The sequence below is a fragment of the Scardinius erythrophthalmus genome (genome assembly GCF_964197995.2).
Source record: "Scardinius erythrophthalmus genome assembly, chromosome: 16".
NCBI classification, from domain to species: Eukaryota; Metazoa; Chordata; class Actinopteri; order Cypriniformes; family Leuciscidae; genus Scardinius; species Scardinius erythrophthalmus.
In genome coordinates this window covers 4,324,749-4,349,087 of record NC_138236.1, presented here as the reverse complement: position 1 = coordinate 4,349,087, position 24,339 = coordinate 4,324,749, and the positions used below count along the sequence as shown (strand labels likewise).

Genomic DNA, 24,339 nt, shown 5'->3' with positions numbered 1-24,339 from the left:
TGAAGACATTCTGTTCTGGCATTTTCCTTCATTTTGATTTATTTGTTTATGTTTTAGTGTCAATGTTGGATTTGCATGCAATAATGTGAACCTTCCATTCTACTGACTTTATGAATAATTGTAATATTAGTAATATTATGGTGTTAGATGGTAACAGAGTTGACACCTCCTCAACTGAGAATCATAATATAAGCAGTTGGAGACACGCCAACACATGCATCCCAAAATATGTAAAACAATAATAGTAATAAAACAAAATAATGTTACATTTTTTACATTATGTATTTAAATATAGATAAGCTCAAAAAAAGTCTGTAATTCATTAATTAAGTCATTTTTCTCATGCTCACTCACTCACTCACTCACGCGGGCATATAGATTAAGGTGACAGCGCGCGAGCCAATCATCGCGCGGCGCCTGCTGGTCCTCGAGCGCGCGCTCTCCAGCGCGGCGCACACACACGCGCGGATGACAGCGAGCGTCGCGTCGCGTCTTTTAGTCCCGCGGATGTCTCATGTAAACACGTTCTGCTAGACACTAACAGAAAGAAGAAAACGACGGAGACATCATTCAGGTGAGATTGTGTTTCGACTATTCTAGCTGCGCGTTTCTCTCATACCATCCGATTTAAACGCATTTGAAACGCAATTGATCACGAGCGTGTTTATGTTTTCATAATTTTACCTTTAAAACAACAACCCGAGCACATTTTGTGCTTCATTTTTGACCGTTGTCACGGAAGTCCATACGATTTGGTTTCGTTTTTGTTTTGTTGCGCAATTCTGTGCTGGTTTTGCTTTGTATTCGCCAGTATTGTTGCATGTAAGGATGCAGAGCTGCAGTTACATGCATGAGATGCACAGTGTTCATGACAATAACAATGATCACGTGTTTCTTCATGATGCTCATGGTCAGTTTATATAACGCTTGTGTGATGCTGGGAATGTATAGGGCTGTTACATAAACGCTAGTGTATGAGTGTCGATTAAAAGTGTAGAATCAAACGAGATGAAGAACGTAATTCTGTCTGTCTGTCTATTCTGTCTATTGTTCTGTCTATTATTCTGTCTATGGTTCTGACTATCATTTCATCTATCTATCTATCTATCTATCTATCTATCTATCTATCTATCTATCTATCTATCTGTCGTTTTGTCTATGGTTCTGACTTTCATTCCAATCATCCATCTATCTGTCTGTCTTTCCTTTCTGTCTGTCTTTCTCAGTCTGACCATCCATATCTATCTATCTATCTATCTATCTATCTATCTATCTATCTATCTATCTATCTATCCATATGTCATATAAAGTATGTTTGTGTATTGACATATCTGAGTGAATTTTAACATTCATTTATTTGACACGAAAAAGGCTTGAGGTTTTTCATTTGATCTCTCATCACAGTTGTTTTGTCCATATGTTCATAGATTAGCTACGCCTGACCAGAGGACGCAGCCATTCGCCGAGTTTGGCCCAGATTTTTCAGTTCTAGGTTATGGTGTTAAAAACACTGACTTTTCACACCAACTATTACCCAACATCTAAAACAGACGTTAAAAGTCGAAGCCTTAAAACATGGCCTTGACTGCACACCTGACATGTCATAGTCTGCATCATTAGTGCGTTGTTGCAGAGTCAGTGTACGTAGAAATTGCCATGCTGGAGACAAATAGCATTCAGTCAGTGTGTGAGAGTGTATAGGGACATGCAACGAGAAAGACATGTCTGTATAAATGAGGAACGGGCGGCGGGTGATGTAATGAAAGATGTAGTTGACCCGATCAGTGTCAGCAGGGTGATCTGGGGCCATCTCTGAACGTTTGTGAAGCAAACGGGCACACACCACACACACTCAGACATCATGGAGACGTGTTTGTCTGTGCCAGATTTTCTACGTTTACATTTATGCATTTGGCAGACATTTTTATCCAAAGTAACTTTCTTTTAGGGATGCACGATAAATCGGCCACCATATCGGTATTGGCCGATATATGTTCATTTTTAATGTTATCGTTATCGGCCCGATAAGAAAAATTGTCCGATATATAAAAGCCAATAAATAATGTATTATTTCCTTCAGCTGAGGCACTTCAGATGCGCACTGTTCACCATTAAGGGTTTGAATTGCTTGAAATAACTTCAAAAAGGAAAATACAGTAAAGTGCAACATGTGCAGCGCAAGTCTGTCATATAAGCTACATAACATTATAATGAGAACATCATAATTGTGTGCTTGGGACTTGTTTTGTAATCAGGATCTCCAAAATTATTAAAAAAATTGGATTTAGATTTATCAACCAATATCTCGGTTATTGGCTTTTAAATATAAAGAATTATCGGTTATCGGTATTGGACAAAATGTTCATATCAGTGCATCCATACTTTCATTGCTTTCAAGGGTTTTTTTATAAGTTGATGCATTCTCTCTAGACACGAAACAGTCAAGAAATGTTTGTTTTTGCATTATTTTTCAGTGGAATCCATCCTAACCGATACCAGTTTGGCAGTGTTTAACTGCTGATAGGTTCAGATTTACCTGTGCTTATCTGCGTCCTCTTCCTGTTTATGCATTACATCATATCCTGTTTCTGTCCTCAGTCCATTCTCGTCAGTCTTTTTATGTTGCTGACATTTTTTGAATTCCATGTTCCTTTTTTGCTGATATAAATAGTTTTTTTTGTGTGTGTGTAAAATAGGTCAGTTTATTGTCTGAGCTCTCATCTGTGCAATGCATGACCAGAAGGCGAATGCATATCATCATCATACGCTCCACCAATCACAGATTCTCTTGAGGTCTGTGTGTGCGCATGCAAAAAAGCATTTCTCCCTCTCTGACGCCTCCATCATACTCTGTTCTTCTCTGAAGTTCACAGAATTACCTCCAGCATTAGACGGCAGCAGATGTCTGGCTTGATTGCTGTGTTATAAAAGCATTCAAATTGCACTCAAAATTGCATAGTTATGGTCCCATGCATCATATACAATGAACTAAGAGATCTCTTATTCAGTTCAGTTATTAGCTGTATCAGTTTTATTACGTTAATGATTGCAGAAATTTTATTGACTGGGTGTGTTCATGTGAGTATTTTAAGGAACTCTTGTTATGTTGACTGATATGACAAATTGACGATAGTATTGGACTTGACTGACTCTTTTTATATAAACATAATTTTTTCTCACAGTAATTGTTTTATGTATATATATATATATATATATATATATATATATATATATATATATATATATATATATATATATATATGTATTAATATCTTGTGATATAAATATATCACACAATTACTGTGAGAAAAAATTGTTTTATATAAAAAGAGTCTGTGTGTGTATGTGTATATATATATATATATATATATACACACACACACAGTGTGAGACAGTGTGACAATGTGAGACAGTCAAGAGACAGTAACAGTGTGTGTGTGTATATATATAATGTATTAAAATCTTGTGAGACATAAATATATATATATACACACACACACACAATCTATAACTATACAATTTATAATATGCAAATACAATTACATTATACATTTTTAATTTAAATCACTGGATTATAAAAACTGATTATACATACTGTATATATGTTATATATTTATATAATATTGCTTCATGCAATTTGATTGTAATTATATATCCTATATTGTGATTATTGAAGTTATTTTGATAATCCAGTGATTTAAATAATTAACGAATGCAATTTGATTATTTTCTCTCTTTATTTGTAACTTGATGGGGAAAAAAAGCACAATATCAGATTATATTCAATGTCAAATTAATGAATACACCAACCGTAAACAACTAAACTCCCAAGTTCTTCCTAGTTTTTATATTTCTATCTCGGCCTCTTTTTTGCAAGAAAGATAAGAATGTTATCTTTTATTGTCACTCTGGCCGGCTAATGCCAGCGATAGTGGCGATGTCACTGACGCGACCGTGTGTATGTAGTACACTAGACTGCACAATGGGCCCATAGAGCTGAATGACATGATTGAGAGTGATTCATAAAGGTTTGTTTCTTTGTTGAAAGAGAAGTAAAACACAACGCTCTTGAATAGGGACATCTTCAAGTGGATTTTGAGGGTCCTCTTGTACATTGACTGTACTTGAGGAGTTCACTTTGGCCCTACAGAGCTCTTCTGTCCGACCATAAAGACAGATTCATCTACTGTAGCCCATGTGTCCCAGTGTTACGGCCGTGTGACGTAACCTCTCTGTCTGGTTTGGGACAGAGGATACTGCTAGTGCCGGTCCAGACTGTGTTGTATAAAGATTGACTTAGTGGTTTAAAACATAGAAAAGAAGAGAAAGAGCTGCTTTGGCTTTGTAGAGGTGTCATGACATTGCACTATGGGAGCTTCTGGGAGGTGAGCATTCGCGTCTGTGAGAAAATTAATTACTTTGTGTTCATATTTATACAACCTTAACCATTAGAAATGCTGTTTAATGTTGTTACCTAGACAAATGTGTGATGTGAAATGTGTGCAAAATCATGTGAGATTAGTCTTGTGTAGTCAGACTTCACATTGCAGGTTATTCTTACCAAGTACCGCCCACTCAGACAGGAAGAGACCGTCTGACGTGCAAAGCGACCAATCACAGTTGGTTTTGGTGTTTTGGTGCAGTTGTGGTTTTGAGTCTTTGTAGGTGTGATCTAAACAGCGTGAGTGAGTAATGGTAAGCATTGGCCCATAAGAGCATATTGAAGGGTTTGTGTTTAATTCTGGACGGTTACATCATGAAGGAAACACTTATTCTCATCCTTGTAATGTTTGACCTGAAGCAAACTGTGCTCTCTAGAAGAATAACTACTGTGATCTAGTGGTGTAAAAGTGTAAATCATGATACTGTAGTCATTTTCTATCACATTAATGATACTGTATCATGATGTAGTTATTTTTGTTGGAAACCAAAATGTTTTTTTTTATATATATATATATATATATATATATATTATATAATCATGAGGTAATGCCTATTATTAGTAATCCAGAGAATAATCAAAACTTTTTATTTGATTTATTTACTCTTTCTATTTGGAAATTGATGGACTCAAACCAAAGGATCAGATGAATCAGAGCAAATGAAAGAATCAGAATTAGCTTCATATTATAAAACACTTGAGTTCAAAACAGTCAAACTAATATTATTAGGGTTTCAAGCGCAAAGCCATAAAACTGATCGTGCAGCCCAAACTTTAGGCCTAAACTTTAAGACTTAAAACTTGGTCAGATGGTAGTAATCTTGCTCGGTTCTCAGATACAAGGACTCAGCCAAATCGACCAATAAACACTATTTTCCACTGAAATCCTCGGCTTAAGACTAAACGTACATTTCCAGTTTCATTTACACCTTTAAAATCTTTCTGCCATTTTGAATTTTCCGAACTCTTCATTGTCCGTTTGTCCGATTCACTCGAAACTTGACATGCATCATCTAGAGACGCCCATGGCAAAAAGTTGTCTAAAGAATTTCGATTGGTGATTCACGCTCATGACGGGGACGCCAAAACGTCCAAAGTAGGCTGGGCCACTTTCACTAAAATGGCTATTACTCGAGATTTTTTCACCAAACTTGTTATACTTATCACAAGCTCATTCTGTGGTCACACAAAAATCTGCAACGATTCACCACTTGGTGGTCCTCTGCTGCCATCTACTGGTTATAATGTTCATTTAATCATTCTACTCACTAATATAGTTCTTTTCACAGGTTTTGCTTTTGCATTCATTTTTAGACATTATAATTATATTATATTATATTATATCACTATTATAACATTTACAATCACGTTTTGTCAAAGTTTATCACTTCATCCTTAGGTATGAGTTTTGACAATTGTGCCACATTATGATTAATGTGAAACCTGAAAATGGTGTTATACAAAGGGGTTGCCCAGACCCTAACAGCATAGAAGGTCTTAAAACACTTGAACCCTGTTAGTTGCTACTTGCAGCTATATTTATTATTATTATTCCTATTTTGCTTTGCTCTTTGCTTTTAACCAGTTAATATTCATGTTCAATACAAAACTACTATTGTCATTTCAGCTGCATCAAGAAGCAAGAGGAGCGAGTCAAAGTGAGCAACACTGACGTGGAATCCGAGCGCTGGATGGGCAGCAGAGGGCAAAGGTCAGACTAGAGATGCTAAGCTATGTCAGACTTCTACACAATAAAAGTATGTATTTCACTGGTGATATGGAAATACATGCTCTTGAGTATATCTAAGATAGTACGCTGGAAATGAGTGCAAATATAAATTGAATTGGCCACAACATAAATAGCCTGTCATTTTTATTTATTTATTTATTTTATATTCTTTATTTTCAGTCAGCAAAATAGAATTACAGAATAAAATTAGTAATAGTAACTGTCCATTTGCTGTTTTTTTTTTGTTTTTTTTAACAGAACATATACATACTTTGAACAATTAGGGAGAAGAAAAAAAAACATATTTACAAAATATTACAAATTATATTGCATTACAAAATATAGCCTATGTCATTTTGGTGATCAAAGATGAGTTTTAAGGTATACAATTATTGAATATTACTTTAAAGTTTATATAATATATTTTATAATTTATGTGAATTTGAATAGATTTCATGTGCAAGTAAATAAATGAAATAAACAATAAATAAAATAAATAACAAATAAAAAAACAACAAGTGGCATTTCAGACATTGATTATTAATATCATCTAATGTTCCTGAAATCTCAGCTGAAGATTAAACAAGATGGTCTTAACTGATTTTGGATGGGTAATGCTGAACTGTTTGTGGACCAGCTGGCTCAACTGGTTATTGATGCAGCTTGATCAGCATGAAAGTTGTCATAACATGAACTGTGTAAAATGGATATACAGACATACTACGGTATATAGACATAAAAAGTATTTAGACACTTAATCATGTCTTTGCATTAGACACAACCCATCAAAGCAAGTGTCATTGATTATGAAAAAAGATGCACAAACACATTTTAAATAATATTACCAGTAATATTAACCATTAAAATGCACATTCTTTTCCAGCAACATGGAGGAGTTTAAAGTTCAGACCGCCAAACATCCCGTACCCAACAGTTCGCCCATGAGGCCGCACAGTGAGCACTCGAAAGAACAAGCAGCCAAACGCCTGTCCTCCGCATCCAACGGCACGAGCGATGGAGGAGCGGGCTGCAAAACGCCTGTGGAGATCACTGCGCTGGAGGAGTCATTCCGACGCTTCGCCATTCACGGGGACACGCGAGCCACCGGGAAAGAATTGAACGGCAAGAACTGGTCCAAACTGTGTAAAGACTGCGGCGTCATCGATGGCAAGACCATCACACTCACAGACGTGGATATAGTCTTCTCCAAAGTCAAGTATGCCATAATCTACACCACTTTTACACATTTAGGAGTAGAGTTACAGAAGTAAAAGTCCCATTCATTTTCTACACAGAGAAATATATTTATTATGCGAAAGGCCCGTTCACATCAAGGTCGTTAACTATAACAATAATGATAAAGATATAGGTTTTTAAATACATTTTAAATATAAAAGAATAGCAGAGTCCTATGGAAGCTTGTTTCCGCCACAGAATAAAACATTTTAAAAGATAATTGCGACTTTTTATCTCACAATTGCGAGTTTACATCTCGCAATTCTGACATACTGTATTTTCTCAGAATTGTGAGATATAAACTCATAATTGTGAGATATAAAGTCCAATTCTAAGGAAAAACCCAAACTTTACCTCAGAATAGTTTATATCTCACAATTCTGACTTTATATCTCGCAATTGCGACTTTATATCTCGCAATTCTGAGAAAAAAAGTCACAATTCTGACTTGATACATCGCAATTGTGAGATATAAAGTCCAATTATAAGGAAAAAACAAAAAACAGATTTTTATTTTTTTTACCTCAGAATAGTTTATATCTCACAATTCTGACTTTATAATACGCAATTGCGACTTTATATCATGCAATTCTGACTTTATATCTCCCAATTGCGACTTTATTTCTCAGAATTGCGACTTTATATCTTGCAATTGTGACTTTATATCTCGCAATTCTGACTTCATATCTCGCAATTCTGAGAAAAAAAGTCACAATTCTGACGAGATACATCGCAATTGTGAGATATAAACTCACAATTGTGAGATATAAAGTCCAATTATAAGGGGGAAAAAAACAGATTTTTTTTTTTTTTTTACCTCAGAATAGTTTATATCTCACAATTCTGACTTTATAACACGCTATTGCGACTTTATATCTCGCAATTCTGACTTTATATCTCGCAATTGCGACTTTATTTCTCAGAATTGCGACTTTATATCTTGTATGACAGAGCATTATTTTGCGTTGGTCTGAACGCTAATAGTTGTCTTTATAGTTATCGTTCTTGGTGTGAATGTGCCTTAATAGTGTTCTTAATGCAAATCTAATGACTTGATACTCACAATAAGATGAACTTATACTTATTTAATACTGATGAAATATATATACAATTAATTTCCATCTGCCGCCTTGGATCACTTACTTTGAGTTTGATGCAGCGTATCCTGGGATTGCATTGTCTATGAAGCACACATGCTATGCTTTCTTAGATTTTGGTTAAAACGCTGTGCCTCAAATGCTCACGAGGGTCACGATTACGCTGTCAACCAATCGGATTTTCTCGCAGACATCTGGATGCATGCATGAAAACAGCGAAAACACTTACGAGATCTGATTTGGGCCACGATCAAATGTGGCTCTTTAATTTAAAAAAATCCATGTCATGACCCCTTTAAATGAGGAATATTATGACATGTTCCTTCGTTCCCAGAAAAAACTCAAGACTACAATGAGACATTTCAGGGAGTTCAGAGACAGTGACACTGATATAGAGAATAACTCCCGCTGTAGCGACTTTGTGCTTTATAAGTTTGCAGACATTTTTCACATTCAAACAACAACATTAAAAAAAGAAAGTTAAAAATGTAAAAAAGCATAATAGGGACCCTTTAACAACTTGGATAAAAAATAATGCATATTAGATTGGTGCAGTAGGCTTTAAAATGTAGGAGTGCAACTGATATTTTCTGTAACAGTAACATATTTGCCTTTAATCATTGCATTCATTTTTGTTCATGCATATTTCTGAATATACAGTGAAGAGGAGTCGTGCTATGTTGATATTTCTCAGGCTCATCCCCCACAGCCACAGGCCATGATGGCTCATGCTGAATAACCCTGATGACTGCAGGACAGAAAGAGTCAGCGCTGCTTCAATAGGGGCTGATTTTAACGATGTGCCCTTAATATAGAGCACCGTAGACACACTGACCCGTTCAGTTTGAGATGTTTAGAAAACACTGCTCGTGTAGGAGAAAGAATTGATCAAAATCTTTGTACTATTTATGCAGTGAGGAAATTCTCTGCCTTTTATCAAGAGGTTCGTTTCACCCAGACTGAGAGAGAATAAAGATTATTCTGCTAGATGGAGTCAGAACAAGAAACGTGAGGCAGAAAGAAAGAATGCAAGCAATATGCTTGTGTTAACATTTAAAAGAAAAGTGCAACCAAAAATGAAAATTCTGTCATCATTTACTCACTCTTATGTCATTCCAAACATGTATGCTGTTATTTTTAAACATTTTCATGCAGCTCTTTTTCATAAACCATCTGTAAAGCTCCAAAAAAGACACACAATTTTTTTTTTTGAAATATCATGACAGTAGTATATTCTATGTCTTGTAAAGTTACTTCAGTTAAATATGTTGATAATTGTATTTTATTCTAAGTTTTTCTTGCCCTCTTTGAGCTTGATTGCATGAGCCCGAACACATGTGCAGTCTGTCAGTTAGTGTGTGTGTGTGTGTGTGTGTGTGTACAGAAGCTCAGGCCAAAGATCAGGATTGAGCTTAAAAGGGACGCTGTAGTCGATCAGCATCACAGAACTAAAGACGCGTGTTTCCTTTAATCAGTGCGGCCCATGACAGATTAAAGCCCCTCATGAGTGCCGATTCATCTTAATGATGCTTGATAAAGCCTTTAAAACTTTATCACAGCAATGCAAACACTACAGATTCCTCTGTTCAGCACATAAGACCACATTATAGATATAGTTTTTGTGTTAAAATGTTTCAATAAAAGCTAGTCAAAAGTTCAGTATATTAGAACCATACTAACAAACATTAAATACAATACAATATACTTTATTGTCTCCTTAGGGAAATTTGTCTTGGGCTCAGTGTATGCTGCATTTCCAGAATACAAAATAAATAAATAAATAAATAAATAGATAAGAATTTATAAATTAAATAAATTCTAAATCAATCACAGAATAAATCAATAAAGTTTAAAATGTATTTACATTTTTCTTGGCAAAAAATGTTTTTTGATGTTTATTTTCATTGTGTGTGTGTGTGTGTGTGAATATCAAACTATATATATATATATACACTAACTCCAACATTTTGGAATTCATATATATTTATTAATTATGGAATATAAGGATTATTAATAATTGAGTGCCAATAATAATTAAGCAGCCAATCAGCATATTAGAATGATTTCTGAAGGATCATGTGACACTGAAGACTGGAGTAATGATGCTGAAAATTCATCTTTGATCACAGGAATAGATTACATTTTAAAATATATTCACATAGAAAACAGTTATTTTAACTTGTAATAATACTTCACAATATTACTGTTTTTTAATCAAATAATTGCAACCTTAGTGAGCAGAAGAGACTTCTTTCAAAAACATTAAAAGTCCGTTAAATGACCGTAGGGTTAAATATGACTGTTTATGACTATGTATGCGTGTAAATATGAAAGCATTCAGTGCATACGCATAGTTTAGAGAGGGAACAGCGCTGAATTTCTTAGCTGACATTAGGCAGCAGTGAACAGTCGGAGCGCTGAAGGATCGCACAAACAAAACGAAGTCAAATTAATTATAAAGCCGAAGAGGCGTGTTTATCAAAGCTTGTTGCTATGACAGCAGGTTGCTGAGGGAGACCACAGGCTTTATGGGGCTTTGTTTAGGTTCTTGGTCACCATGGTAAAACTGTTTGTGTTTGTGTTACTATGCACTGTTTTACATTGTTGCTTTATGGGCCGAATGCGCCCGAGTCAAAATGTAAATCCTGATAAGCTCAGATAAATCAATTAGTTCTCCTGATTTTGGTGACCAAACACAGAACCAAAACTGTTTATCATACACACATAAATGAAAGACCGTCGAGTTTAATTGGACACTCTGGCCTTGACAGCAATAAATAAGATGCGAGAAGCATCTCGTCCTCTTTAAAAGTTGATTAAAAGTGAATTTGAGTTTGCTGGCCGTGTGTAATGACCCAAACGCTGGAGCTCTCAGAGCTGACATGTTTGTGTTATCGCACACGGCTGTTTACACTGCGTCTGTTCAGACGGAGAGCATGCCGCGCTTTCAGAGGCCTTTATCGAGGCAGTTACCACGCAAACTCAAATGTATATTTCATCCATTTACTCGCCCTCAAGATGTATTATTCTGATGTTAAGCAGAAGAGGTTTGGAACATGATATTTTTATTTGCATGTGTCACTCTCAGATAGACCGGCCAATCAGATCTAAAGCATTCCTCGTGTGTTTACAGAAGCTCTTTTAATCAGGTCTTGCAGGGTTGTGCTTCGCTATGTGTTTATATTTGATGCCACAATATATACTGATGAATTTATCATCTATTTGTCTTTGCTTTATGTAATTGTTTTCTAGGAACAAATCTGGCCGCACTATTACATACAGCCAGTTCAAAGAAGCGCTGGCGGAGCTGGCCAGGAAACGCTTCAAAGATAAGAGCAGCGAGGACGCCGCCGAAGAGCTTCACAAACTGATAGAAGGAAAATCACCCGTTATATCTGGAGTCACGGTAAGGCCCGGAGCAAAAGTGCTGTACATAAATACACATTTATATTCGGAAACTTTGAAATACTAGCACTTCTCGTGTTCATTGCCTCTTTAAAGGGGTGGTATAATGCCCTTTTCACAAGATGTAAAATAAGTCTTTGATGTCCCCCGAGTGTGTATGTGAAGTTTTAGCTCAAAATACCCCACAGATATTTTTATATAGCATGTTAAAATTGTCAATTTATGAGGGTGAGCAAAAACGAACCGTTTTGTGTGTGTTCCTTTAAATGCAAATGAGCTGCTGCTCCCGGCACAGAGGGCGGAGCTTCAAGAGCTTGCACTCACACACACATGCACTGAAAATTTCAACAACTTTTAGCATTTTATGTTCAAACCGGATTCAGATAATGATGGAGAGACTCTAGAAGAACTGACAACAAGCAACAGGACGATGAATTTAGTTGGTGAATTTATGTATCTGATGTGTAGTTATCTTCTAGTCTTTGATTAGCATATTCTGTAATCTATAAATCGTGTTCAGGGGGCGGAGTTTATGTAAATTTTAGGGTTGGTGATGTCACTAACCCGGGAGGAATGTCGTGTAGTCCCAACCAGCCGTTTGTTGTAGTCCTTAAAAAACAATTTCTTTAAAAGCAATTATCTCCCTTTGCTTTGAACTTTGAGCGTTGTAACTTTGCAGATGTTGTTTATGCTCAAACAGCAACATTACACACTAACTAAAGTTAGAAAAGTCAAATCATAATCAACCGCCCCTTTAAGATGAATCGCTTAGTGTGTTCCTCACTTGTAAATAATGGGGTTTTATGGAGTTGAGAGTTGGAGTTGATGAAATTAATCAAAGAATTAACCAAAACACTTATTAAAAAAAGAAAACATTTTATTTGTTTACCTGCATGTCATTTGACAACAGAGAATTGTGATCATGTGTTAAATTAATAAAATTTGAAATTAAAATCTCAAGGGGAATATTTTAGATTTAAGGGGTTCGTTTGGGAATCCTTGCTGTCGGATATGGATCTACTCACTTATTTCTTTAATAATTTATTTTTAATGTACAGTATGTGAATAATTAGTGTTTACAGTTAAACTGTATGCTAATATCTAGATGTAATAATAGTGGTGATTTAATGAGTTATTTTTTAATTAAATTGATCAGAAGACATTTTTAATGCTACAAAATATTTCTGTTTCAAATAAATGCTTTGAACTTTCTATTTATCAAAGAATCTTTGTAATCATTATCAGTAATGATGCTGAAAATTCAGCTTTGCATCACAGGAATAAATGACATTTTAAAATACATTCAACTAGAAAACAGATATTTTAAATTGTAATAATATTTGACAATATTACTATTTTTACTGTATTTTTGATCAAATAATTTCAGCTTTAATGGGCAAAAGACTTCTTTCAAAAACATAAAAAATCTTAAAGCAGTCTTTTAAATGGTTGTGTACATGTGTAAGTTTTCACAATGTAATCTTGTTCTTCCAGATCCATTGTTTTAAAATGTTCATTATACTGATAGCACTTCAGAGGAATAAAACTCCCAGAAAAACGACAGAAAAAATAAAATATTGAGAGACTAAATGAAGACAGATTTGATGATGTTTGGGAGAACTTCTCCATTTCAAAGTGTCTTTCTCTTTCTCGACACAGAGAGCCGTGGCTTCTCCGACCGTGTCCCGTTTGACTGACACCACCAAGTTCACCGGATCGCACAAGGAGCGTTTCGACGAGACGGGTCGCGGGAAGGGGAAGGCGGGACGCGTGGAAGTGGTGGACACGTCCGGATACGTCCCTGGATACAAGCACGCAGGGTCATACGAGAAGAAGATTCAAAAACCTCCACAAAAACCCATGTGAGATTCTCCATCCAGCAGTGAACGCAAAACCCAACTCTAAAGCACAAAGGGATTTTTGTCATTTTCCAATTGAGGGTATGTCTTTTTTTTTCTGTGAATAACATTGAGTTTATGTTCCTCTTCCTTTAAGTGTTTTATTACTTTTAACTGGAACGCTGTTTACATCCAAACACTGACGTCACCAGCTGGTACGTTCCTAACAAACACGATGATGCCAAGAGAAAGACAATATTGCACGCTGTATTAGTGTTTTTTGCTGATAATCCGTCGTAAATATTGACATTAAATGCATATATGAATATTTGGCATTTGTGGCTTCTCTTATGATGTAATAGAGTCAGGCCTGAGATATAAGTTACACGCAAATGCTTGAGCAATGCAATGCAAGTGCATTAACCCATGGGAAAGTTTCCTTCAAATGTTTGTGCCATTAAACAATTTGCATTATAATAGCTTGCAAAACTAGAACTGTGGTCACGTATTTTATATTTTCCACTAATATTTTAATGCATTTGGCAGACGCTTACATTGCATTCAAGGCATACATTTGGTCCGTTCATGCATTCCCTGGAAATCAAACCCATGACGTTGCTAGCAGCATGCTTGTAAAGTATGTTTCAGGCCTAAGTTAGAAAAAAAAACATTTGACTTTGTTTGACAGACTTAAATTTAAAGGGGTCATGACATGGATTTTAATATGTTCCTTGAGGTTCACTTAAAATGTTAGTTTTTTGAACAAAAAACAAGTATATATGCAGAAAAACGATTATTTTCAACCTTCATTCTGACCCTCTGTCTGAAATTTTTAAGGCGCGACTCCTTTAAGGCTTGTCGCTGACAAAACAAAATCCAATCCACTTTATTTCTCCGTACAAACATATAATGAAGTCTGTACAGAGACACAAAAGAGCTGTTTAGCGAAACTGAACACGCATCTGTATACTGTATCCAGTGTCAGTGATTATAATGCCTTCTGTTTGCTTTTGACACACACTCACATCCAGTGTAGGCAAACGTCAGCCGTTAAGCGACTGAAGGCCAGTGGGCGGGGCCTATGGTGCAATGATGTATAATTATTCGTCGATGTCTTGCTCTGGAGGCGGGCATATGCAAATCTATTTGCCTGTGTGATGTCACAGATCCCTCATTATTCAAACCAGCTGTTTTGGAGCATGATTAAATGCTTAGTTTATAATGATGAGGATGATTTAAACTATGAAACTTTCTGGATGTTTTACTTGTTCAAAACTTTTTTATATGTCAAAAAAAACAAGGCAAATTTGATTTCTCATGTCATGACCCCTTTAAGTAATTTGGATGCATTCGTTGCTTTAAAAACTGACTTAATTTTTTTTTCTGCTTTCCCATCTAATTTACCAGTAACAAGATCAAATAGATGTAAAATTTAAACAAAAAATCGACTGATTCTGTTTGGATTTCCTGTATATTTTAAACACATCTCTATGATCTGTAACTGAATGCAAAAGTCCAACCATCATAAATTGTTATTTGATACATAAAGAATTGACCGCTGGTGCTCAAGATTGTATATCTAGTTGTTTGGTCGATGTTTTTTAGGTTTGACAAGTTAATGGCATAACTATGTATTTCTGATTCTATAATGGCATAATATGAAACATTGCCTGTGTGTTTTTAATTGTGGAATGATTAACTAGGCTATTATGTCAAAGGAAACACCATCAGCAAAAGGTTCAGGATTTTCTTGTCATTTCCCTATTTGCTCTGCATTACAATACCTTTTACCAACGTTATCATACCTCAATACAGACTGAGTAATGTCAAACCAGCAGGGCTTAATGCCCTTTCAAAACTCCTCTGCACTGTAAAAAAATATTTTTTGTCATCACAACTTTTAATCTTTTGTCAAATCAACTTATATAATTAACGTGGTTCAGAAAACATAATATTTTGAGTTTCTAGTTATTAAACCAATCTCTTTGTTGTATTAACTAAATTTTTTAATTTCAATGAACTCAAAATTTTAAGGCAACCAGGTAACTTAAACCTTATCTTAACTAAGAGCTTTGAGCAAACAAAATGCCAAAAACAATATAGAAGTTTCTAATGATTTTAACACGTACTGTATAATCAGACTCGCACAGAACCTGCAGCCCTGAATCAAAACAGTTTGTTATTCGTTTATGAATTATTTAGGCTAATCTGATGATCTTTCTGCCTACTCTAAGCTCTCAATTAGCACATTTTACCATATTTAAATCCATTATGCAGATTTCACCCCAACATCAGCATAAAAAACACGATTAAGTTTGCAGATTCTGCCTGGGACCGGTTTATCAGCAATAGATCAACCTGCAAATGAAGGTATTACAGTGAATTTTTGTATTTTGCTGTGGATTTTAGTTTGAAAAGCACTGTTGTTATATTTAAATGTCATATCAAGGCACTTTGCTGTTAGTGTTTCTGCCTACAGAACAATGTTTACAAGAGAAGTGACATGCTGTAACTAACGCCGGCATGGCATAAGTCTAAATGAATACATTCCCTTTACCATAACTAGTGTTCTGAATTATTTATAAACGCACTGCCATCTGAACACACTGGACAAGATCCAAACTTCAGGGTTCCCACACTTCTGACCAATGACTTTTCCATGACCGTTCCAGTCGTTCCGTGAAAACTGGATGTGGATTTTAAAAGAATGATCGTTCAGATTCACTAATGAATCATTCTAACGTCCCACAGACTAAAGACAAACGACTCAAAAGAATGATTCGCTCACAAATCGGACCTCACTATGGCTTGTGAACAAGTTTTACTCAATGCAAAAGCAATATTTATTAGCTAATTTAATAGTTTAAAACGGAGCTAATTTTAAAATCTATATTCATAATATACAGGCTTATGACGACTTTTCCAGATCTGGAAAACACAGATTTAAAATTCCCTGATATATTTTACGTGATTGTGGGAACCCTTTCGTAATAGATGATATTGTCCACGTCTATGGAGAGAAGGGACGAGTGAGAGTGTACAGATGTATTCTTCTACAGAACATCTATTTTCAGATAAGAAAAGTGGCTACGGATCATAAATGTCAAGCTCTCCTGCAGGTTCTGCTCAGAAAGGGACTCATATTTATGATAATAAACCACAAATAAGTATACATGTTGACGTATTTAACGTATGATTTTAATGTTTTGTGTGCTTAATGCCAAATACTGTTAACCATCCATTTTGAGGAACAATACTGTCATATTTTTTAAATAATGTTTTTTAATGTTCTACAGTATCCTGATATGCATGTCATATAGTGATGGTAAAATGATTTTAACGTGTAAGTGTTTTGTAGCATCGTATTGAATAAAAAAACAAACTGTCTGGTTCTCGTTTTTTTTATTTATCCATATGAAAGCTCAAAGGAATGGTCTGTATATACAAAACACATTTCGTCAAACAAACACATTTGCACATAAGATGTGAATATGTGATTGATTATTGGATGTAGGAATGTACAGAGAACATGCTGAGACTCTTTATAAAACAAAAGGCTTTACAAAAAGAGGTATCAACATCTTTCAAAGGACAGATTTATAATAAATTAAAACTCTATAAATGCAGATATCACACAGTCTACTGGAAGCACTTTCTTCATTTGCACCAATCAGCTCATTAGAGCCTCTTCCAACTGCTGCAGCAAACGCTCATTTCTGGCTATCAAAGACCTGCAAAAAGAAAAAAATGAAAAATTTTTGTGGTTTTACAGCTGTGTTGCATTCGGATCACCTTGACACCCACCTGTAGTTCTCATGCGGGTCATTCGCTCCGTTTCCATCTTGACTCGAGTGTCTTTTCTCGTTCATCTCCTCAGGGACTGACTGCTCTCCTAAAAAACACCAGCACAAACATTATCCAACCTGTTTTATTTCAACAACTCATTTTAAGTATTGAGGAACTAACCTCTGCTCTCCGTGTGTGGTGTTTTCTTCAGGTGAGAGGACAGCAGCTTCTTTTCTACTTTGATAAGCTGTTTCTGCAAAGACACATTTTCCTCCAGCACATTCTTCAGCTGCTCATTAAGAGAAGCCTGCATTAAAGACAAGTGCAGACATATGATTGAAAAATTAAAGCTCTAGTCATTATTTACTTCCAAAAGGACAAAAACGGACAAAAAACATCAAAGGCCTCATGAATAAAACTAGTTTTACTATGCATAACCTCATTTTGCATTTCATTTCCATATGGATATTACCGTCCATGTTATACTACCCTGTTAACGAGTAAAATGGGCAAAAAAAGAGGTTTAACTCCCATCGAAGAGTCAAAAATGTATTATATTAAATGCAGAAGGATGCCATACTACAGACATTGCTAAATTCTCATTGGGGCATCAGGGTCACAAAAAGAAAAAAATAAACAGGTTGAGAAGGAAAGATATTAACTCAGAAACAGTGACACTGATATAGAGAATAACTCGCTGGAGGGACTTTGTTACACAATAAAGAAAGTTGAAAATGTGAAAAAGCATAACAGGACCCCTCTTTAAGACAAACGTCTGACTGAAATGATCTTACGATGGACTCCTTCGCCTGCTGAAGCTGAAGTGTCAGTTCTTCAATCTCAGACTGATGTTGTGTTTCCTGTAGTTTATTCCGAGCGTTCAAGGCTTTGAGCGTCTCTTTAAGAGTTTGGATCTCCTGCTCTCCTCCCGAAACATCCTGCTCCATCATGCTGAGGATCTGAACCATCTTCACTGGACATCACCGACAGAAAGCACTGGATTAGTGGGAATAGTTTACCAGTTATATGGACTGGTCTTTTTTATGGAGAGTATCACTTACTGAGGAACGTCCTGTTTTGTTGACTCTCCTCCTTCCCAGACCAGAGCTCCTCCATCATGCTGAGGAGCAACTCCATAGGCTTCCTGTACACACCCTGATTCAGATCAATGAAAAGTGAACAGTCAGGTCTGTTTGTGTTTGAGGAGTTGCATCTTAGAAAAACAGAGACCGTTAGACAAGGCAAGTTTATTTAGGGTGACCAAACGTCCTGTTTTCCCAGGACATGTCCTGTTTTCACTTCCTGTCCTGGCTGTTTTTTATAAAGTGATGAAAATGTCCTGGTTTTCATTATTTGTCATTGGGCCATTAAGCGTGTACTTTAAATACACGCTTGCCTTTGCACTCAAAACATATAAAACCGGCTTCAGCTTCGCCCCGTCTTGTTATAATCAGCGCGTTCCTCAATCCGCAGCGGCAAGCAGAGAGCACGTCAGAATACAGAGCGTGTGTGTGTGTGTGTGTGTGTGTGTGTGTTCATCTCAGCCTCACTGGTCTGTCACTGCTCGTCAATGTCAGAATATTTGAAATGACCAATCAAATCAAAGTAGGCGGACTTTACGTTCACAGAATTTTAACAGCGTGGCTCGACGCTTCAGTTTACGGTCAAGTGCGAGATAAGATGTAAGTAGCTAACAGCGTAAAAAAAAAAAGTCTGAATATAAATTCACAGATGATTTACAGAGAAAAATCCTGTGTTTTCGTTTCGGTCGAGATCCGTGTAAAGCAGAAATGCATGAACTGCAAAGCTGGCACGTACGTGTAAATAAAGGTGCTAGCGACCTAGAAGCCCACATAAGGAAAGTATAGGCTACTAGAGAACATCAGGAGGATTGAAATTGTTCTTTTACTGAAATAGTGTAGTAGATTCTTTATTTTAGTAGTAGATTTTTAACCTATGGCCATGAAAAGAAATAGTGTCATGTAAAAGGTGTTAAAAGCTAAACTTTTCTTTTTTTTTTTATAGTATTCTATTGTTGCGGGCCAAACATTGAATGGAAAGGATGTATTACTTTATGTATTAAAGTACAATAACATAGTTGCAAGGTTGTGAATGCATTTGTCAAGTATTTTTTGATGCATTCACCCCCCCCAACCACGCCCCCACCCCTTAACCACGCCTCCCCAAACCATGCCCCCACCCCTTAACCATGCCTCCCAAACCACGCCCCCACCCCTTAACCACGCCTCCCCAAACCACGCCCCCACCCCTTAACCATGCCTCCCCAAACCACGCCCCCATCCTCTTTTCTGAAAACTAAAATATGGTCACCCTAAGTTTATTTATAAAGCACATTTCATACACTATGGCAATTCAAAGTGCTTTGCATAGAAAGGAACAAAAATAATCACAAAATAATTTAAAAAAGTTATTCAAAATTAATTAAAATTTCACACTATGGCAATTCAAAGTGCTTTGCATAGAAAATAAGCACAAAATAAAAGCAAGGGAAATTAAAACAGTTATAAAAGGAATGAATTAGAGTAAAATGAATTAAAGTAGTAAAAAGATGATACATAGAATAAACTTAGACAAACACATAGATACAAAACCCCAGTGTATCTTATTTTGCTCTTACCCAATTGCACATACAGTAGATACAGTTATAAAAAGAATTAAAAGAGATAAACTGGCGGTGTGTCATATTTTGCACAGCTGCTTGTTATACTGTGATTATCCCATGTGGATTGTACTGTGTCTGTGGTGACCTAAAAATCTATTTGACGTCTCCAATAGACCTGATTTTTCCCTAAAATGGACAGGAGGAGCTCTAGGACTGACTCCTCGGTTCACTGCCCCATCAGTCGGGTCAGTCACTGACCTTCCGGGGTTTGCGTCTGCTCTCTGACACCGATGGGCTTCTATCTGAGGTTCCTGGGATCTGGTAAGTTAATCTGGGAGGATGCACGACTGGATTTGCTCTGTCTTGATGTTGGTTTCGCCATTTATTGGCTGTGCAATCATGTTCTGCAACGAAATAATGTGAATTATTTCTATTTACATTAACATTTATGCATTTAGCTGATGCTTTTATCCAAAGCGACTTAGAATAGAGGAACAAAAACTTTTAGTCACAGAGAAAAATAATCGTAATATGTTAAATGGCTTATTTAATTCATTTCAAAGTGAATAGTCTGGAACTAAACTTCGACTAGTGTTGAAGTACCCTGTGAAGCTGACCGCGTGTCTGTAGGATGCGGTGTGAAGACGTGTTCTCCTCGAACTGTAGCGCGAGTCAGACTCCTGGCTGAATGACGGCTCTCCACGATGGGGCTCACAAACCTGACTCTCTGAGAACGAACGGGAGCCTCTAATGCTGTAAATCCCAAAAAAAGGAAAAGATGATTCCACAGTAATATTGACAATACTGAGTACAGGGGTCGGACCATGAATGTGAAACACATAGTTTATTAGTTTGGTGAGGCCCTCCTTTTGCATCAGTACAGCATCAGCTCATCTTGGGAATGACAGATAGAAGTCCTTCACAATCAGAGGTATTATGTAGTATATTTCTCTTCCAGAATATGTGATACTGTTGGAGAAAAACGTTTTCTGACTCGCTCCTCCAAAACACCTCAATAATCTTCAGATCTGGTGACAGTGCAGACCATAGGAGATGATCAACTTCACTTTCATCTTCATCAAACCCTTCTGTCTCCAGTCTTGCTGTGTGTATTATCATGCTGATACACGGTTTGAACATCAGGTGCTCATGATCCTCCAGAATGGTTCGGTAGTCCTCGGCAGTGACGTGTCCATCAAACACAGTCCGGATTGTCATGATATTGCAGCATCACTGATCCACCCGTGCTTCACTCTGGGCAGCAACAGTCCGGGTGTTCAGACTCTTTAGGGTTTCTCCACACCATAACTCACACGGATGTGGGAAAGACTCATCAGAGAACGATACGTGTTTCACATTGACCAGGGACAGTGAGTTGGGAAGCTGTGGTGGTTTCATGTTTTTTGGATATAATCCGGGTTAGTACCTGGACATCTCTGTCAGAAGCTTCCTCTTGCGCGGCAGTTACTCCTGTTGGATGTGGTCCGTCCTCTGTGGTTTAATGCCGACATTAGCCTGGATATTATACCTCTCGAGTCTCGAAACACAAAGACTTGCTGTCCTGATCACAGATGAACCAGCGACACACACACCAACAATTTGTCCTCTTTTGAACTCTGAAATGTCTCCCATTATGTTGTGCGGATTGCAATATTTTATGTACAGCTGTGCTATTGCTCTGCTAATTCAACCTTCACACTCGGCTCTTACTGATGAATGTAAATCAGTGGAGATACACACATATATAGGCGTGAAACCTAACAATATATTGCCCAGTGTTTCAGTTTCATTGTCAAACCCCTGTACAGTAAAAGGTTAAACAGCAAATCACTTGTACAACAAAAGTGGAATAACAAATAATATTCACCATTCTTATATCCCGAGCCCTTGGGAACAGATTCCTACATGACAGACAATTAAATAAATAATTAATTTAATTAAATTATATATACATATATATATATATATATATATATGATAGCTGAAATAGTAATTGCTAATAATATTGAATAGACACAGATGCACCTGATTTTGTTCTGGCAACCTTTCACAATCAGAATCATTGATTAAATGTATGATATCAGATTCAGATGGATTTTCTATAAACAAAAAGAGAGAGAGAGAGAGAGAGAGAGAGAGAGAGAGAGAGAGAGAGAGAGAGAGAGAGAGAGAGAGAGAGAGAGAGAGAGAGAGAGAGAGAGAGAGAGAGAGAGAGAGAGAAAACAATTGCCAATTACAAGCATAGACAGTATGTACACAAACAGTAAAGTTTTACACTCATGCATTAAACATGGTAAAGCACTGGTATGCGATTTGTATATATTATTTCTCTGTATGGCTGGGTGATGTATTAAATATTACTATAATAACTATATATTGGAAATAAATATAGTTTGTCTTTCAGCTGCGGCAGACTATACTGATAAAGCCAGTTATATATAGAGTGTGGTGAGTGTGCAGTATTTACCCTGTAACAGAAGAGGGCTGCACTCGTTCTCAGAGCGGACGGAGAGAGTTGGAGGTCTCCTGCTATTCCAGGTCTTGCTGGAAACATCATTGAGTGCAGCTTCCTCATTCCCGTCTAGAAGCGACAGCGTCTTCATCACCTTCTGCATCGCTTTTATTCTGAGCTCACTACTTCTGCAAAACAGTGGCTTTATCAATGACCTCTGAAAACTAACTTTTGAATAGTTTTAGTTTTGGTTAACTATAACAACACTGCAAATACCTGCAAGTTGTGTCTTGTATTAAAACATGTTTCTTATGATTAGTGTCTAGATTTGCCTCTGATGAAAAATGCATGAGAGCCGCCTTTCTTTCTCTGTCTCGCACTGGATAATCATCTATAACAGAGAGAAAAACAACATTTACACAGTCAAAACATTGATTTGCTTGATTTGGGCATCCCAACACAGAAACACAGAGAAAAGAGATGATGTACCGAGTTTGCGGAGTTTGGTCATTGCATGGACCAGGTACAAACGGTAGTGCGGGTGTCTCTTGACCACAGGATTCAGCCGTAAGTCCAGTTCCTTCAGATTCTGCAGTTTGTGCAGGGAAAAGATGTCTTGTAGAGACGCCAGTCGGTTGTAGTACAGATTCAGTCTCTCCAGCATTTCCAAATGCTCAATCCCCTGCAAATATCAGCATGACAGATATGCAACAGTGTTCACCTTTCTGTACGTTTAGATTTACTGTCAGTGGTTGCTAATAACAAGTACTTTTACAGTTACTTTTACAGTTTACAGAATTTTTAGAATTCACTTTATTTACACACAAATATATGTGTGTGTGTGTGTGTATATACATATACACACACACATATATATACACACACACATTCTAAAAACAAATGTTTATGTTAGATGTGATTAATCGTGATTAATCAATTTGACAACAATAATATATATATATATATATATTTGAATACATTATCAACATTAGCTACTGATGTTTCTATAATATACCATGTTAACACAACCATGTTAATGAATTAATAAGGAAGTTATAAAGTGTAACAAAAGCAAATTACTAATTGCTGATGTTAATATATATTAATATTTATTTAAACATGTTGATCTTCACCTTAACTGTAACCAGTGCATTATGTGAAAGGTCCAATGTTTTCAGACGCACAAAGTTTTTTAGGGATGTTCCTAAATGAAAGATTTTCCCTTCATATGTTCCTGGAAGAGTCAATGATCGCACATCCGCTGCAATAAATTATTTAAATTGTTAGTTATATATTAGACTATATAATGTAAATAACTATATATTTTTGTTTACCTAAGCAACTGTGTTGAAGGTTCAGTTTCTCTCTGATCCATTGCTCTGTTATGGTCAAACCGTCTACCGCCATTGTTTTGAAGCTTTAACTCACACTGCGCATGCGCAGCACAAAGTGTTGAGAATGAATGGCTTATGAATATTAAATACGTAATGCGACGCAGGCCCGCCCACCTGATTTCAAATAAACAGAGCCGTTGAGAGAGTCTGTTGGTGAATTAGCCAATCAAACTTGGGTAAAGACTTACCTCATAAATATTAATTACGCATTGAACGTTTGAGGGTTACCGAGCAACAGTCAGCCACTAAGATTAATCTTTCGAGGAGGACGCCGTCAAACTACACCAGAAATATATTTCATCAACGGACAGTTTGAAGTTATGGAAATATTAATTTAA

The 24,339-nt window shown here is 36.4% G+C and overlaps 2 protein-coding genes across 4 annotated transcripts; one reads left to right on the top strand and one right to left on the bottom strand.

Annotated features, from left to right (window-relative positions):
• The first annotated feature begins 386 nt into the window (after window positions 1-386).
• tppp (tubulin polymerization promoting protein) lies at window positions 387-17,133 on the top strand. 2 transcript variants are annotated; one of them, XM_081388733.1, is made up of 6 exons: window positions 387-574; window positions 6,069-6,198; window positions 7,054-7,386; window positions 11,756-11,909; window positions 13,568-13,770; window positions 13,904-14,074. In XM_081388733.1, exons 3-6 carry the CDS (start codon window positions 7,058-7,060, stop codon window positions 13,947-13,949), a joined length of 732 nt encoding a protein of 243 aa, XP_081244859.1. In that variant the 5' UTR covers window positions 387-574; window positions 6,069-6,198; window positions 7,054-7,057; the 3' UTR covers window positions 13,950-14,074. The 2 variants fall into 2 exon arrangements, with proteins under 2 accessions (XP_081244859.1, XP_081244858.1); XM_081388732.1 differs by having other exon boundaries at window positions 461-574; window positions 6,069-6,152; window positions 13,904-17,133.
• On the bottom strand, window positions 17,133-24,048 carry cep72 (centrosomal protein 72). Of its 2 annotated transcripts, XM_081388730.1 has the most exons (14): window positions 23,942-24,048; window positions 23,741-23,868; window positions 23,097-23,289; window positions 22,884-22,998; window positions 22,623-22,795; window positions 22,181-22,254; window positions 22,023-22,056; window positions 20,759-20,908; window positions 20,414-20,559; window positions 18,594-18,687; window positions 18,327-18,505; window positions 17,713-17,839; window positions 17,551-17,638; window positions 17,133-17,477 (listed from the first exon to the last, which is right to left on the bottom strand). In XM_081388730.1, the coding sequence occupies exons 1-14, from the start codon at window positions 24,012-24,014 to the stop codon at window positions 17,417-17,419; spliced, it is 1,635 nt and encodes a 544-aa protein (XP_081244856.1). In that variant the 5' UTR covers window positions 24,015-24,048; the 3' UTR covers window positions 17,133-17,416. The 2 variants fall into 2 exon arrangements, with proteins under 2 accessions (XP_081244856.1, XP_081244857.1); XM_081388731.1 differs by lacking the exon at window positions 23,741-23,868 and having other exon boundaries at window positions 17,151-17,477; window positions 23,942-24,035.
• Between the last annotated feature and the right edge of the window lie 291 nt (window positions 24,049-24,339).